Source organism: Myotis lucifugus, unplaced genomic scaffold (genome assembly GCF_000147115.1).
Source record: "Myotis lucifugus unplaced genomic scaffold, Myoluc2.0 scaffold_788, whole genome shotgun sequence".
In the NCBI taxonomy this organism is placed as follows: Eukaryota; Metazoa; Chordata; class Mammalia; order Chiroptera; family Vespertilionidae; genus Myotis; species Myotis lucifugus.
Window position 1 is genome coordinate 32,488 of NW_005871836.1, and position 15,648 is coordinate 48,135.

Here is a 15,648-nt window from a genome sequence, read left to right on the forward strand (position 1 = left end):
CGGGGTCCACGGACTCACATACCCCGTGCGTCCAGGAACTCTTGGCCGCCGGGCTCCACGCACAGAGGCAGCTCCGGGGCGCCCTCCAGGCCCTGCGCGCGCTGCATGTCCGTCAGGGTGCAGAAGGCGGCCACCCTCTGGTCTGGGGGGGACGGAGGGAGGGGGTTAGCTATAGCTCCACCGGTCCCTGTGGAAAGGAACTTAAAACCTCCCTTCACCCCAATCAGTTCACAAAACAAAGCAAACAAACTCAGGCAAGCTGACCACCAGGAAGCACTTGGACCGGCTGCACGGCCCATGCACACAGCCCGACGCCAGCAGGCACAGGCGGAGCCGACGGCTTCTGCTTTCCACACCCGACAGATGCCGACGGCGCTGGACCCAGGACCCAGGAGACCACGCTCCTCAGCCCCCAGCCCCGAGAGCACCGCGGGGCGCAGCCAGGCCCCGTCACCCAGGCGGCCCGGCCCTCGACGGGCCCATGCAGACGTGCACACGGGGATGCAAGGACAGGTCACGGACGCCCGGGGCCCGCCCCGCCAGTCACCTAGGTAGGGCGCGTGGTGATAGAGCAGCGCGAGCTCCTCATCTGCGTCCAGGCCTGAAATAAGATCCAGAGTTTCCCCGTGAGGAGGCCGCTCCGCCTCTGGGCCCTGAGCCTCGGGCCCGTGTCAGGTCCCAGCGACAGGGGCTGCGAGGTACAGCCGTGTGCACGTGTGTGCATGTATGTGTGTGTGTGTGCACACCTGCGGTACATGTGCATGCTCTGCTACGCCGGGACTAGCTGAGAGCTGGCCTCATGCAGTGCCCAACGGTGTGGTCAGGGCACACATTTCACAGAAGCTCCTGGGTTTGCTTACATACCCGTCCATGGCCCTGGCCAGTGCGGTTCAGTGGTTAGAGTGCCGGCCCGCGGACTGAAGAGTCCCGGGTTCATTCCGGTCAAGGGCACGTACCTCAGTTGCAGGCTTGATCCCCGGGCCCCGGTTGGGGTGCCTGCGGGAGGCAACCAGTTGATGTGTCTCTCTCACATCGATGTTTCTCTCTCTTAAAAATAAAGTAAAATGACTCGCTCCATGAAGGCAGACAGCGGTGGTGATGGATGAGCTGCGTCACCTCCCCAGGAACCCGCGGAGGGAGCGGCGAGGGCGCGGCCGCCACCTGGCCAGCAGCGCCACCTGTCTCGCCTGGGCCCAGGCCCACTTCTCTTCTGGGCACCAGCAGCTTCCCAGTCAGCGATGCCACCAGCAGGAAGGGAACACAACGTCCTCCTGCATTGGCGCCCGCTGGCCCAGCTCCGGGGGCTGAGCACCGGCCCGGAGGTGCTGACGGCAGGTCCTGCTTCCGGCAAGGCGAGTGCGAGTCCCCCGCCCACCCCGCCTCTGTCCTCCGTGCCAGCAGGCGCGCGCCTCGACAGCGGGCATCGGGGACACGGCAGGTGTGGGAGGCGGCGGCAGCGACGTTTTCAGGACGTGATTAATGGCTGAGAAATGGCACCGGGGTCCCCGTCGGGTGGGCTCTGTGCTTAATTGATCCCACGTCTCTCTCTGGCTGCGGGACGCATCTTCTAATGAGCTACCTGCCTGCCTGGCTTATGGGGGGGCACGCACTCCACTTCCCGCTAATTGGAAAGGATGGTGGAGGCGGAGGCCGCCAGGGGCACAGGAGGGAGAAGGGGCTGGGGGTGCCCATGGAGGCCGGGCCTCACGGGAGCTGTGCTGAGAGGAAGGAGGGACGGGTCTCGCAGGCCTCCAGCCTCGCATCCGCGTCCCGCGTCACACCTGGGGCAGGGGCGCAGCTGTCCTGCAGCCAACACTTCCCGTCTTCTAGGAGGTGACCGCATCCAGTGACCAGACTTCCCCGGCCATGCTGGTCCCAGGCAGGTTGTGCCCAGGATGAAATAAGTCGTGATGGGGTCCGGATGAACGGCATCATGAGGGCACTGCCCACTTCCACACGGGACAGGAGCACCAGCAGAGGCGGGCGGGCACGTGGGGGTGGGCAGGGTCTGGCTGCCTAACGTCTTGGCGTCTGTCTTTCTCGTACGTGAGGCTGATGGTCCAGCCTAAACATCCGAGTGCCGATGTCTTCGCTGACTTCATCTGTGTTCACCTTCATTTACACAAGAGCCACGTCCCTGCCATGAACAGACTGGCTCCGGCGCCACCTCACCTCCCCCGGGAGAGCGGGGCTGCGGGAGCCGGAGCCAGAGCTCGGCCGGCCACCAGCCTCACAGGGAGGCTCCCCTTTGGGTCTGAAAGGCTGGGGAGGTTGGAAGCAAACAGAATGGGACCTGACTGGGCACAGGCACCGAGCCGCCCTGTGCAGTCGCTCATCCCAGTGCAGCTCCCAGCGGAGGCCGCACCCACAGCTGACTTCCGCGCCGGGAAACACTCAGGAACGGAGCAATGACTGACACGGAACCAAATGGCACAGACACAACTGTGAGGAGAGAGAGGCGTCGGGGGACGGAGTCCCCTGGACAGCTCGTAGGACACAGAGACAAACGCCCGCACTACACACACACACCACACTACACATACACACACACTACACCCACACTACACACACACCATACGCTACACACACTACACATACACACACACACACTACACCCACACCACACACAACACCCACACTACACATACATACACACAACACCCACACTACACACACACCATATGCTACACACACCACACATACACACACACTACACCCACACTACACCCACACCACACGCTACACACACTACACACACAGTCAGCAGGCAATTCCACAGCCACCGAGAGCTGAGGTGGCGAAGCAGTTGCCGGACCCAGCGGGGCTCGGGCGCTTCGGGGAGCAGGCAAGGCGAGCCTGGACCCGAGGGAGGAGTGCGCTGAACAACTTGTCACTCTCGCCCCAGGGACCCGAGACCCCTCTCCCACCACCAGCTTGTAACTGCACCTTTCAAGCCTGTTTTCATTCAAAACAGCTCATCCCTTCAACCGATGCTCCAGGACACACCTACGTCCTCTTGTGACCTCACTGAGCAGGACTTCACATCCTTCACACCTTACATGTGTCCACCCGACAAAAACCAACGGGCTCCCCGAGGGTGACGGGTGATGACTGCGTTGTGGGACACGGTCCGCCGGTTGCATTTAGGAGTTTGGACGGGCAAAGGGCCATGTCTCGCCCCCACCAGACAAAAGAACCGCGTGCATAAAACAGACCTGAACTGCTTACTCGGATAGTTCTGCTCACAGGACGCGGGCCAGGAGGCCCGGGCCCCACGGGAGGAGCGCAGCGCAGGGCAGGGCAAGGGACGCACCTTCCCTCTTAGACCTGGAAGGCGGCCTTAGCCTTTAGACGGTAGCTCCCATGGTAGAGTGTGGTCATGTACTCACTTATTCATCACATTGTCATGATGCTGTGCAGTATTTCTCTACTGGAAGCTGTTTTTTTTTTTTTTTCTTCCTTTGCATAATTTCCAGTAAGCAAGTTTTCAGGAATTAATTAGGTTTCTGGTCAAAGGGTGGGTACATTTTTTGTCATCTTGCCTGAACCGAAACATGAATCATTTTGTAATCTTTGTAACGACACGGGCTGCGGGCAATCTTCATAGCTTCCCGGAGCAGCTGAATCATTTCAATGTTCGAAAGGTGTGAGCTGGCGGCTCCTGAGCGCGGACACTGACACGTGTGGTTGAACGTTTCTCGAGGAGTTACTCATTCTTCTTCTGTGGACTGCACGTGCACGCACCCAGACCAGTGGTTTTCTATGTTCTAGATATGGAAGCATATCCATACATATTTATTTACCTCCAAAATGTACTCCTTTCTTCTTTGCTTGCTTTAATGTCAAGGATTCCAGTACACAATTACAGGACGTTGTCTCAAATGATACCTTTGGTTTCTGGATTTATCCTATTTTCCTATTAATTATTATGCAGCCATTTGGAATAGAGTAGATTTCTTTGTTAAGCTTTGAAGTTATCTCTCAAATCTTTTTATTAGAAACTAGAGGCCTGATGCATGAAATTCGTGCAAGGGGCTCGGCCCTCGCAGCCCCGTATGTTACAGTAACATTGAAAACTTACAGGAACCTTTAACATTTTCCAAATGGTTGGAGCTTTGTGCTCGAGTTTAGCTTCTATTTTCCTTACTTAGGCCTCTCCCCATGGCCTTGCGCTCAGAAACAAGGTATAGGAACGCCGAGGCGTGTGGCCTCAGTGAGGCCAATCCGTGGGGGAGGCACGTCTGCTCGGGGTGAAGCTGGACTTCTGGGTCCCGATCTCAACCCAATGGGTAAGGAAATGGAGGTCAAAGAGGAAAACGAACCTGCCCAGTCACAGCCGGTGCCTGACCTGGGACGCGGGGCGGGGCCCTGTGCCCATCTAAGTGACCCGGGCTCTCCGAGGAGGGGTCGTTAGCCACAGCGCCAGCCCCTCCCGCTCAGTTCCGTCCTCACAGATGTGTGAGCGTCCACAACGTTAGCCCAGACCCCCCGGGAACAGAGGCGGTCCCCAAGGTGCCGCCCCGGAGGCCGCGAGTCCTTACCTTCAAACGCCCGAGCGGCGTCCACGAGGTGGGACCAGTCCAGCCCCGTGCCCGCGTCCGGGAGGGGCATCAGGCCGGGGTCTGCGCACTTGGACTTATCCGACAGGGACCCGTCGGAGAACCAGAACTCGTCTAAACGAAACAAACCCAGAGTCAGGCAGGTCGCAGCTCGGGGCACGCCCCCACCCCGTCGAGGGGCCGAGGCAACTTCTTGTTGAAGATCTCAGAGGTTTCTCCCGGGGCAGGCTTCGCTGGGGGCCTCCCCCGAGCTCACCAGGACCAGCTCCCGCTTTCGTCTCTCTAACCGGGGAGTTTAAAAGCGTCCTGGAGTCGCCTAAGCTGCTCACCACAAATCTAGCCGCCCGGGGTGCAGCCACTTTGAAAGGCAGGGAGACGCACTGCGTGTCCCTTAGCAACAGGCCAGGAGGAGAAGGGACAGCATTCTGCCTGCAGGGCAGGTCCCGGGATCGGTCTCCCTTTATCTGCACAAACTGGCCTTCGACGTTTAAACTTCTCCTGAAACTCTCACCGCAGGACTGAGTGGTACTGACGGAGGCCGGGGCCAGGTGTCCGTGGTCAGGGAGGGAAGGGCACCCTGTCCTTTGGTGTCACTGGTTACTGGCCCGGGAACCGTGCGCCCGAACGGCCACTGAAGAGGTTTTACCCTGAAACCCCCCGGCAACGGGCGCCGAGGCCCTGCACGCCGGGCGGAACCACCTGCCCGCCCGGCTTTGCTTTCACGTCTCCAACCTGATGCGCCCGCCTCAGTGACTTCGCAGGAAACGCACACGAGTCCTGGCATGAATCGCCCGGAAACCCGCTGGCGAGGTATCTGTCTCCGAGGTTAGATTAGGATCTTGATCTCCGGAGAGCAAAGATCCTGAACAGGTTCAAGGCTGGAGCATCGAAACGCTAAAAATACCTGCCCCGGAGGCCGGGGCTGTAACAGCTCCGCCTGGAGGTGCGGGGGGGGGGCCTTCCGATCGCACTGGGGAGACGGGCTTGCTCCCCTGTAATCTGCACTCTCCTAGCTCCAAACCGGGGACCAGACCCGGACGAGTCCCCACTAGTGAAAGGTTCTCTCTCTGAAGATCAGACGCTGCCTGGGAAGGCACACGTTTTAAAGTGGAAAAGGCCTGGCTGGTCTGGCTCAGTGGTTGAGCGTCGACCTAGGAGCCAGGAGGTCAGGGTTTGATTCCCGGTCAGGGCACATGCCCGGGTTGTGGGCTTGATTCCCAGCAGGGGGCGTGCAGGGCATATAGCTGGGTTGTGGGTTGGATTCCCGTTTGGGGCACGTACAGGAGGCAACTGCAACTGATCAGTGTTTCTCTCTCTTTCTCTCTCTCTCAACATATTTTCGAGTGAGGATTTAAAAAACATGTTTAATACAGGTTTTCAAGTTTTCTTCAAAATTGATAGACCTGTATTGCTTAACTTTTTTAGTGTCCACTCTGGGGATTTTATCATATTATAAGGAAGCAAACACACCAGCAAATGCTACAGAGGAGATGAGGAGATCATCCTCATGAGAAGATCATCCGAGGGGCCCGTCGAGGCCCCGGGTCCGAGCCCCCCAGCCCCCACTCACTGCGCAGGCTGCCCAGGCCGGACGCGGGCTGCGTGCGGGGCGGCAGGGTGCTGCGCTGGGGTGGGGTGCTGCTGAACAGGATGTCGCTGGGCAGGGCGTGGTCCAGGGCGCAGCTGCGGGAGCTGGCGAGGGAGGCGCCTCTGCGGTGGCCGCACATGCTCTCGTCCGAGAGGGTGCGGTACAGCGACCGGCGCGGGGACAGGTTCCCGTAGAAGGAGAACTAGGGTTCAAACACAGGGCGGGAGCACACAGACGTCAGGCAGCTGGAAGCACAGACTGAGGGGACAGTAAGTGGGGTCACAGCGTGGAGCCAGCCCGGGGTTGCCCCCCGCACGTGGGTCCCCGGGGCAAAGGCAGGAGGCCTCCCGGCTCTATGGGATTTGCGTGCAGGAGGCAGCCGATCGATGATTCTCTCTCATCCATTGATGTTTCTCTCTCTTTCTCCCTCTCCCTTCCTCCCTGAAATCAATAAAAAAATATATTTATTAAAAATCACTGGTACAGCCCTAGCCAGTGTGGCTCAGTGGATAGAGCATCGGCCTGCGGACTGAAGGGACCCGGGTTCAAATCTGGTCAAGGGTATATGCCCGGGTTGCAGGCTCGATCCCTGGTGGGGGGCGTGCAGGAGGCAGCTGATCAATGATTCTCCCTCATCATGGATGTTTCTATCTCTCTCCCTCTCCCTTCCTCTCTGAAATCAATAAAAATATATTTAAAAAAACCACTGGCACGAAGTCATTCTGTGAGATAGTGCTGTGAGTTAGACAGCACAGCTTTCTCACTCTGAAACGCTAAATGGGGCCTCCCTGACCTCGGGATGGAGGGGCTGTCATTTCAGGCGAGGTATCCGAGCCCACACGGAACGCTTGGCTTGATGCTAATCGGAAACGACTCCATGTTGATATCAGGCCAATTCTGTGCCAATCAGCGGCCGGTGAGGTTCAATCTAATCTAAACGGTGATACACTGATTGTGAACGCTCGCCTCCCAGGCCACGCAACAGGCTACGAGAAATGGACAGGCTACGCTGTCCACCTTACAGTATCACTCGCAGGAGACAGTCACAGTGGCTGAAAACTTAATCTCAGTCGTCGATCATCACCAGCGGTAAAGGGACCATTACGATGACTGTGCATTAAAGCACAGATAGGGTAAGGGAAGTTCTTCCTAAAGAAGCAAGTAGTCAAATACTAAAAAAAAAAGTAAAAATAAAAATAAATAAAATCTGGACTTCCAGCTACTTCAGCACACTGACCCACACTCCTTTGACATGAACAGCAAGAGCCAGAATGTTTGCATGAAATAAATATAGAAATGCTACTGACATGTGTGGATGCAGCCAGGCGGCTAAAAATACCCCTATTGTACGTGTCCCCTCCGTTGTCAGTCCGTCCCACTGAGGCACCGGCTGAATGTGTGACTAGAGTTAAATTTACACCATGAAAAGGAGGTGGTCTGCCTCAGAGGAAAAACCCACAGGTGTCAAGGAGACGTTCATGCCTATTCATAGAAAAGGGACTGGACTGTGCGTACGGCAGTCTGCACCAGCTCCCGGCCCCGCATAAGCGACTGGACGCAAGTTAGAAAGAAAAGGCTCAGCCCGGCCGGCGTGGCTCAGTGGTTGAGCGTCGACCTGTGAACCAGGAGGTCAGGGTTCGATTCCCAGTCAGGGCACATGCCCGAGTTGCAGGCTGGATCCCCAGTAGAGGGTGTGCAGGAGGCAGCCGATCCATGATTCTCTCCCATCATGGATGTTTCTACCTCTCCCTCCCTCTCCCTTCTTCTCTGAAATCAATAAAAATAAGTGTTATTTTAAAAAACCACTGGTACGAAGTCACGTAGCCGAGGTTGTCGGAGCCGGGATCTGAGGCCGGGCCCTCGGATTCCAGGCCCCCTGTCCGTGCGGGAAGCTGCCCTTCCTGGCCTCCAGGCTCGCTCTGCTCACTGACAGAGCAAACGGGGAATGGCCAGCCGGCCTGGAGCTGCTGGTAGGATGGTGAGAGGTACTCTGGGCATCCCCAAGTCCCCAACGTGGAGTTCCCTTTCGTTTCCAGAAACTCAGCCCCCAGAGCCGCTGACCTTTCTCCTCCCCTCCTCCGCGAAGGGGCTGTCGGGGAGCATCAGCTTCACAAAGTCCTCCTTCGACAGAACGTGCTGAGTCTCCGAGCCGGCTTCTCCCGCCGCCGTCGGGTGCTGAGCTGCCGGGGACATGAGCTCCATCTCGGCGAACAGCCTGTGGGCGCAAAGCAGAGGGAGGTGAGAAGCGGTGCCCAGCCGTCTGCAAAGCGCCCGCAGCGGGCGTGAGAATGGACATCCTGTAAGCAGACTCAACCACTACGCACGCACCACGCACGGCCCTGGACCGCTCAGTCCCGTGGCATCTGCTGCATCCGCTCCGCACCCCCCCGCCCCCCGTCTGTGTGTGAAAGGAGTCAACTGCACAGTCAGACTCCTGCATAATTCAGAGACGAATCCCATCCCCAAGCCCCGAATGAGAAGAAACGCAGCCAGCTTTTACAGGAAGGCTGCGCTTCTCCTCCCCTGCCCGGCCGGTGTGGCTCAGTGGTGAGCATCGACCTATGATTCCCGGTCAGGGCACATGCCCGGGTTGCGGGCTCCATCCCCAGTGTGGGGCGTGCAGGAGGCAGCCAATCGATCGATGATTCTCTCCCATCACTGATGTTTCCATGTCTCTCTCCCTCTCCCTTCCTCTCCGAAATAAATAAAAATGTTTTTTAAAAAAATAAAATAAGGTTGCGCTTCTCCTTTCCTAATCTGTGTCAGAAAACACAGTTTCAATCGTTCACCTGAGATCCTCGTGCCCCTGTGCTTCCCAGAAACCCGAGCCAGCCGGCCACACCCCGGATCTCGGGGACGCAGGGAGCCCGGAGTTTGGGAGTAATCAATCCTGGCGCGTGCCAAGCAGGTTTTATCACCAGCCATTCCGCAGAGCTGCCGGGATAACTAAGGCAGCTGTCTCCCTTCATTATCAGCACATAAAAATGCATTTATGCGCAACAAAAGGCTGTCTGGCTGAGTTACTGCCTCAGCTCTTTTCCAGGGAGAAAGTCCGTTTGAAGAGGTTTGCTCTGGAGACGCAATCTGAGCAACACAACCCCCTGCGGACGGAGTGAATGAACGGGGTCAGCGAGGCGACCGTCAGCCCCAGGACCGGAGACATCGCTCCGGGAGGCCAGGGCCGTGTCACTGGGACCAGGAGTTCCAACTCGAGGCGCCGTCAGTGCGACCGCTCCCTGGGAAATGATCGGATGAGAGACTCACAGACTCGCTCGGTGGAACAGTGATGCCTCTGGGAATCTTTAGGCTTTGGCTCGGTTCTGAGGCGCTCGGGGGGTCCTGCAGCCTCAGACCCTGGAGCCCCAGCCACATGGACGTGAGCAGACAGCGGTGTGAAAAGCAGCCGTTAAAACGTTTGAAACGCGTTTGGAGATGTGGTTGGCCTGGGGGGTGGCAGGGCATGAGAAAGGGGCCACAAGACGCGCCCTGGCTTGGGGGGCTCTGCACGAAGCCACAGAGGGTCCCACGGGGGTGTGATGATGAGGCTTCTGGGCAGCGCCCAGCTTCTGACCGGGACGTGGCGCTGGAGGCGCTCCAGGCGCCAGGCCCAGGTGCCGCCAGTACCTGCAGAGTGAACATCTAACACCTAGACGGGCGGCCCTTGAACAGCACAGGGGTCAGGGGCACCGACCCTCCACGCAGTCGAAAATCATGCATGACTTTAGACTCCGCCCCCAATTTACTAATAGCCTGCTGTTGACTTAAGTAGTCAAGTAACGTAGGTTTTGTATGTTATATGTATTCCAGATTGTTTTCTTAGAGTACAGTAAGCTAGGGAAAAGAAAATGCTACTAAGGAAATCGTAAGAGAAAATACGAGTCTGATACTGTACACATTTATTGAAAACATCTGTGTACAGTGGACACGCGCAGCTGAAACCCATATTGTTCAGGGTCAACTGTAACTCCTAATAAAATGCGCTATTCTAGTTTTCCTAGGTGCTGGCATGAAAATCAATAGCCTCTCCTGCTAAATTAGGGATTTTACTAAAATTGCCAGGTGATGCGACAGCAAACATGCCCCCCAGGGGCTTACTTCGTGGCCATGACTAGAGGTGAGCACGGCGGATGCTCCGGAGGGGCCGGTCTGGGGTGTGCACGTGTGTGTGTGTTTGTTCATGTGTGTGCATGTGTGTGTGCACGCGTGTGTGCGTGTGCATGTGCAGGACCACAGATGAACAGTCCTCCCTCCCTGCCCCCCAAACCTAACCACTGAAGGGAAGCGACAGTCCTGCTGAAACTGGGTCACGTGAACAGCAACTCTAACGAACGCACTCGGACTCTGTGGGAACTCAAATTGTCCTTGAACTTGTTTATTCCCAGAGTCGAGGCTGATGCCACCGACAGCATATCGAGACGCCTCCACTGTGGGCAGCTTTTTGACTAGAAGTACAGAGAGCAGGGATTGCTTTTAAATTTATATGTAAAACTCAAGGAAAGAGAAGACTTTTAAAGAGAAATATAAATGCCGACATTTAGAGAGTTTTACAAAGATGTTTCTAGATTGTTCTTTTTTTATTTTTTTAAATATATTTTTATTGATTTCAGAGACAAAGGGAGAGGGAGAGAGAGATGGCAATGTCAATGATGAGAGAGCATCACTGATGGGCTGCCTCCTGCACGCCCCACACTGAGGATCGAGCCTGAAACTGGGCATGTGCCCTGACCAGGAATTGAACCGGAACCTTCTGGTTCCTAGGTCGATGCTCAACCACTGAGCCACGCCGCTCGGGCTAGATTATTCTTTTTTAGAAAACACATTCTGTTGGGGGGATACATGCGCTCAGCCCCGGCTGCCTGGAGGGGACCCGCGGCCACCTTACCCTGGACACTCAGGCACCTCGGCCTCCTCGGGCGGGGGGCTGCCTTCCGACTTCTTCCAGCCGATGACGTACTTGCTCACTGCCCCTTGGCGGTGGTAGGCCTTGGACATGGACCCGGGCACCGGCGGGCCGCCGCTGTGAGCCACGATGTAGACTTTGGACGTGTCCAGGGACCCGGTGCTTTTGGAACAGTGAGCGGAAGGACTCCCTGAGTGGTGTGAGCCGCTGAGGAGAGGACAGACAAAAAGTGCCATGGAACCGGAGTTCAGTGGTGCTGGCTCGTCCCCGGGCTCACAGCCGCCCGCTGCAGAAGCCTCCGTTTACGTCTGCGGCCTGTCTTCCTGTTCCATGTCCCCTGCGTGCGTGCAGCCTCCTCCTGCCCCAGGCATGCAGCCTGCACTGGAGCATCCTTAACCCGGGGGGGTCGGGCACTCTGACACATCCCTGCCTCCCGCTGCTCTCAGAGTCGGACGGGCGTGAGCGTGTGGCTGTGGGCTCGGGACATGCCAGGTCTTGCTCTCGGAGGTGGGCAGGAGTGAGCACAAACACATGGCTTGTTCGTGTGCAAATCTCACAATTCGAGACATATCTCACCTGCACCCTGCTCCTCTTTCAGACCCCACCCCACACCACAGGGGAGGCGTGGGGCCCAGGTGATTCCCCAGGTGAGGCGCCCGGGGCCCAGGTGACCTTGCAGGTGAGGCGCCTGGGGCCCAGGTGACCTTGCAGGTGAGGCGCCCGGGGCCCAGGTGACCTTGCAGGTGAGGCGCCCGGGGCCCAGGTGACCTTGCAGGTGAGGCGCCCGGGGCCCAGGTGACCTCGCAGGTGCGGGCAGCGGGGCGGCAGGCACTCACCTGGAGTGAGAGGAGATCTCGCTGAGGTCGCCCGTGCTGCCGTCGGCGGCGCCGCTGGTGGGGGCGGGCGCGTAGCCGTGGACCGCGTACAGCTTCGCCTGCTCGTCCTCGGGCCCCGAGATGTCTCCGGAGCCCGCCCACGGCTCGGCCCGGCTGTGGATCATGGACCTGCTGCCCGGCAGGTGCCCGGGGCCCAGGCCCGCGGGGGGGCAGGCAGGGCGCCGTGTCGATGCCGCTGTCGGTGGACGCCCCCTTCAGGTAGGTCAGGCCCAGCAGCTCGGGGTCCAGGTCCCCGGAGCCAAAGTGCTTGTCGTCGCTGGTGCTGGAGGCGCTGCTGGACAGCGTGGCGCTGCTCGAGGGGCTGGGGCAGCCCTTGTCCGCCATCTGCGGGGAGGGGAGCGAGGGTGTCGGGGGACACGGGCCGTGCATCGCCACGCTGGGCACACACGCATCCTTGCGCCTGAGCCCAGCAAGGCTCGGCATTTAGCAATAAAGGACATTTTATTATTTTATTATTTATTTATTTATTTATTGTTAATCCTCACCCGAGGATATTTTTCCATTGATTTTTAGAGAGAGCAGGAGAGAGAGGGAAAGACAGAGAGAAACATGGATGTGAGAGAAACACATCGATTGGTTGCCTCCTACAGTTGCCTCTGGAGCCATAGGAACCCGACAGCACGGGAGGATGAGTGATAGGAGGAGAGCGGGCTTTTATCGAGAAAGTGCCTCGATGACAAATCACAGCGCCAGCCTGGGTCTGGGTGGGAGGGCCGGGGTGAGCCTCAGAGGGACGCTGCCGTCACTGCCCGCCTGTGCTGAGACGCGGGGATCACAGGGTTAACTGGGGGCCCCCGGAGACCGTCTAGAGCAGTGGTCGCTAACCTTTCGGACCTCACGGACCACCAGTGGTCTGTGGACCACCGTTGGGGACCGCTGGTGTAGAGTGTAAGGGATGCTGTAGTCACAGGCACGTGGAGGCCCGAGCGAGCTAACGGGGCAGGCGCTTTGTGGGGGAAGCTGTGGGGTCCCTGGGAGACAGAACAGTGATGTCCCCTTCTGTCTGGCGTGGCCACGCGGGCCCCTTGCACAGCTGGGAACACAAGCAAGACCTGGGCACCGGCCAAGGGCTGACCCTGCACCGTGGTCTGTCACTCACAGGCATCGATCCCTCAGCGCAGCCGATGTTTCTGTCACACAGCGGTGCCCTCGTGACTACACCCACCCGCCTCCCTCTGCTGAGACCACTCAGACCTGGAGGTGGGATCGAGCGGCTACCGCAGAGCTGCCCAGACAAGGTCAGCCAAGGTCAGGCTCGGCCGAGGGAGGACGGTCCCATGTGCTAACGCTCAGCAGCAGAGCTCGCCAATGACAGGGAGGGAGGAGGAAAGACAACTCAAGCCAGGAGCTGATCAAATTTCTACACCTTCCAGCTTTAAAAAATAAGCTACTTCAGCCCTATTCTGTTTGGCTCAGTGGATAGAGCCTCGGCCTGCAGACCAAAGGGTCCCGGGTTCGATTCCAGTCAAGGGCATGTACCTCGGTTACAGGCTCCTTCCCGGCCCGGGCTCTGGTAGGGCACGTACAAGAGGCAACCAACTGATGTGTTTCTCTCACATCGATGTTTCTGTCTTTCCCTCTCTCTCCCACTCTCCCTAAAAATCAATGGGAAAATAACCCCCAGTGAGGATTTTAAAAAAAGCTACTTTAAGGCGGCCTCTCTTGGCAACAATCAACAATTCATGTTTTCGCGTTTAACTGGAAATGTTCCCGGAGCTAGTCAGCCTCAGGGCCGGGCAGACAGTGAATGAAACCCGCTGTCATCCTGACCCATCGGGGCCGGCCCCACTGACCGACCGGTGACCAGTGGCAGCAGGGCGCCCGACCACATGGCTGCACAGACCCCGTCAGTCCGGTGCCCACAGTGGAGACACCTCACAGGTCACGAGAGGAACACGATTTAGTGACTATCAGCGCTGGGTCTCACGGTGCCCTCGTGGCCTTGCCCGTAACGACTGTGACCTTTCTTCGAGGTTCTTCATGAATCAAGGAGAGAAAAAAACCTTGACTTTTATTTATTTTTTCACCTCGGCTCTGAGAGGCCTGCGGGGTCAAGGACACGCCGTGGAGAAGCCCTGGCAACAAGCTAATGTGACGTGCGCAGAGGCGTCTGCGAGGCTGCACAGGACCCGTGTGCAGAGGAGGACTCACACGGGGGAGGACTCAGGCGGGGGAGGACTCACGCGGGGGAGGACACAGGCGGGGGGAGGACTCAGGCGGGGGGAGGACTCAGGCAGGGAGGACTCAGGCGGGGGAGGACTCCCGCGGGGGGAGGACTCACGTGGGACAGCTTGCTGGGCGACTCTTTGCAGCTCCCGTCCTTCTGCAGGCCTCGGTCCTTGTAGGAGCCCAGGGCTTTGGAGGGTGGGCCGTGCCATTTGGTTTCTGTTACACGGAGAGAGAAGAGCTGAGCACCCGATTTCTGGCGTTAACAGAAGAGCCAAGAACACAGGAGCCCAGCACGTTCTGGTAAAAGTGAACAGGATGGTGGCTCTAGGACTTTCTGGTCTTACCAGCGGACATGCCCCAGGGGTGGCAGGACACGCACCATAAAGACAATGGTCCGGCCCGGCCGGTGTGGCTCAGTGGTTGAGCGTCGACCTATGAACCAGGAGGTCACGGTTCGATTCCTGGTCAGGGCATGTGCCCGGGTTGTGGGCTCGATCCCCAGTGTGGGGTGTGCAGGAGGCAGCTGATCCATGATTCTCTCTCATCATTGATGTTTTGATCTCTCTCTCCCTCTCCTTTCCTCTCTGAGATCAATAAAAAAAATATATATTTTAAATTGTATATAAAAAAAATAAAGGCAATGGTCCATTTCTATAGGCACCACCAGCCTGACCCGGCCCTATGACCTCGGAGATCGAGCTGACACCCACTAGCCGTGTGCGGAATAAGCGAGGGGGGTGGGGGTACCGGAGCTCCTTGTTACCTGGGTGCCTGCCTCCGTCCATGGCGTCCTCCCGGTCCCTGGCTCCTTCACACTCCATAGGGCCCGGGCCCTGGTGCTCGAGCAGCAGGGGGGACTGGCACCTGGAGAGCGCACAGAGCTGAGCCGCCATTGCCATGTTCCCAGGCGCCCTGGAGCTCACCCGACCTGCGGGCACCTGGGCACCAGGTAAGCCCACGCTGCAAGAGTGGTCCTCAGCCCACTCGGGAGGCAGCCGTCTGCTGCTCTCTACCAGGAGGCAGGCAAAGGGTGTCGAAGGCGGGCCCTGCCTGCTCTGCAATGTGAGGGGACATTTCCAAGGGCCCTGCCCAGAGAGCCCCCAATTCCCTCATGTCCACCTGCTCACAAAGACCTTATTAAAAGAAAGAGCAGCCCGGCCAGCGGGATTCAGGGGTGAGCGTCGACCTAGCAACCAGGAGGTCACGGTTCAATTCCCGGTCAGGGCACATGCCCGGGTTGCAGGCTCCATCCCCAGTGTAGGGCGTGCAGGAGGCAGCTGATCCATGTTTCTCTCTCATCATTGATGTTTCTCTCTCTCTCTCTCTCTCTCTCTCTCTCTCTCTCCCTCCCTCTCCCTTCCTCTCTGGAATCAATAAAAATACATTAAAAAAAAGAAAAAGCAGGCAAGCTCGGAACACAGACAAATGAGCACTAGCTGCCTAGATAGAAAATCAGGAGCCTCTGGCTGGACAGGCTCAGCAGGGCCCGCTGACATCTTCACACGCCCTGAGGACTGTGTATGCAGCGCAGTCCTG

The 15,648-nt window shown here is 58.1% G+C and overlaps 1 protein-coding gene across 1 annotated transcript in view; it reads right to left on the reverse strand.

Moving 5' to 3' along the window:
- The window catches only part of SIPA1L2 (signal induced proliferation associated 1 like 2), a 51,454-nt gene that overhangs the window by 3,759 nt on the left and 32,047 nt on the right, over positions 1 to 15,648 (reverse strand). The window contains 10 exon segments of the mRNA XM_006106231.2: positions 19 to 142; positions 548 to 601; positions 4,542 to 4,673; positions 6,130 to 6,349; positions 8,209 to 8,362; positions 11,030 to 11,254; positions 11,884 to 12,092; positions 12,094 to 12,267; positions 14,225 to 14,328; positions 14,876 to 14,976. Of these exon segments, the coding sequence (XP_006106293.1) occupies positions 19 to 142; positions 548 to 601; positions 4,542 to 4,673; positions 6,130 to 6,349; positions 8,209 to 8,362; positions 11,030 to 11,254; positions 11,884 to 12,092; positions 12,094 to 12,267; positions 14,225 to 14,328; positions 14,876 to 14,976 (1,497 nt within the window).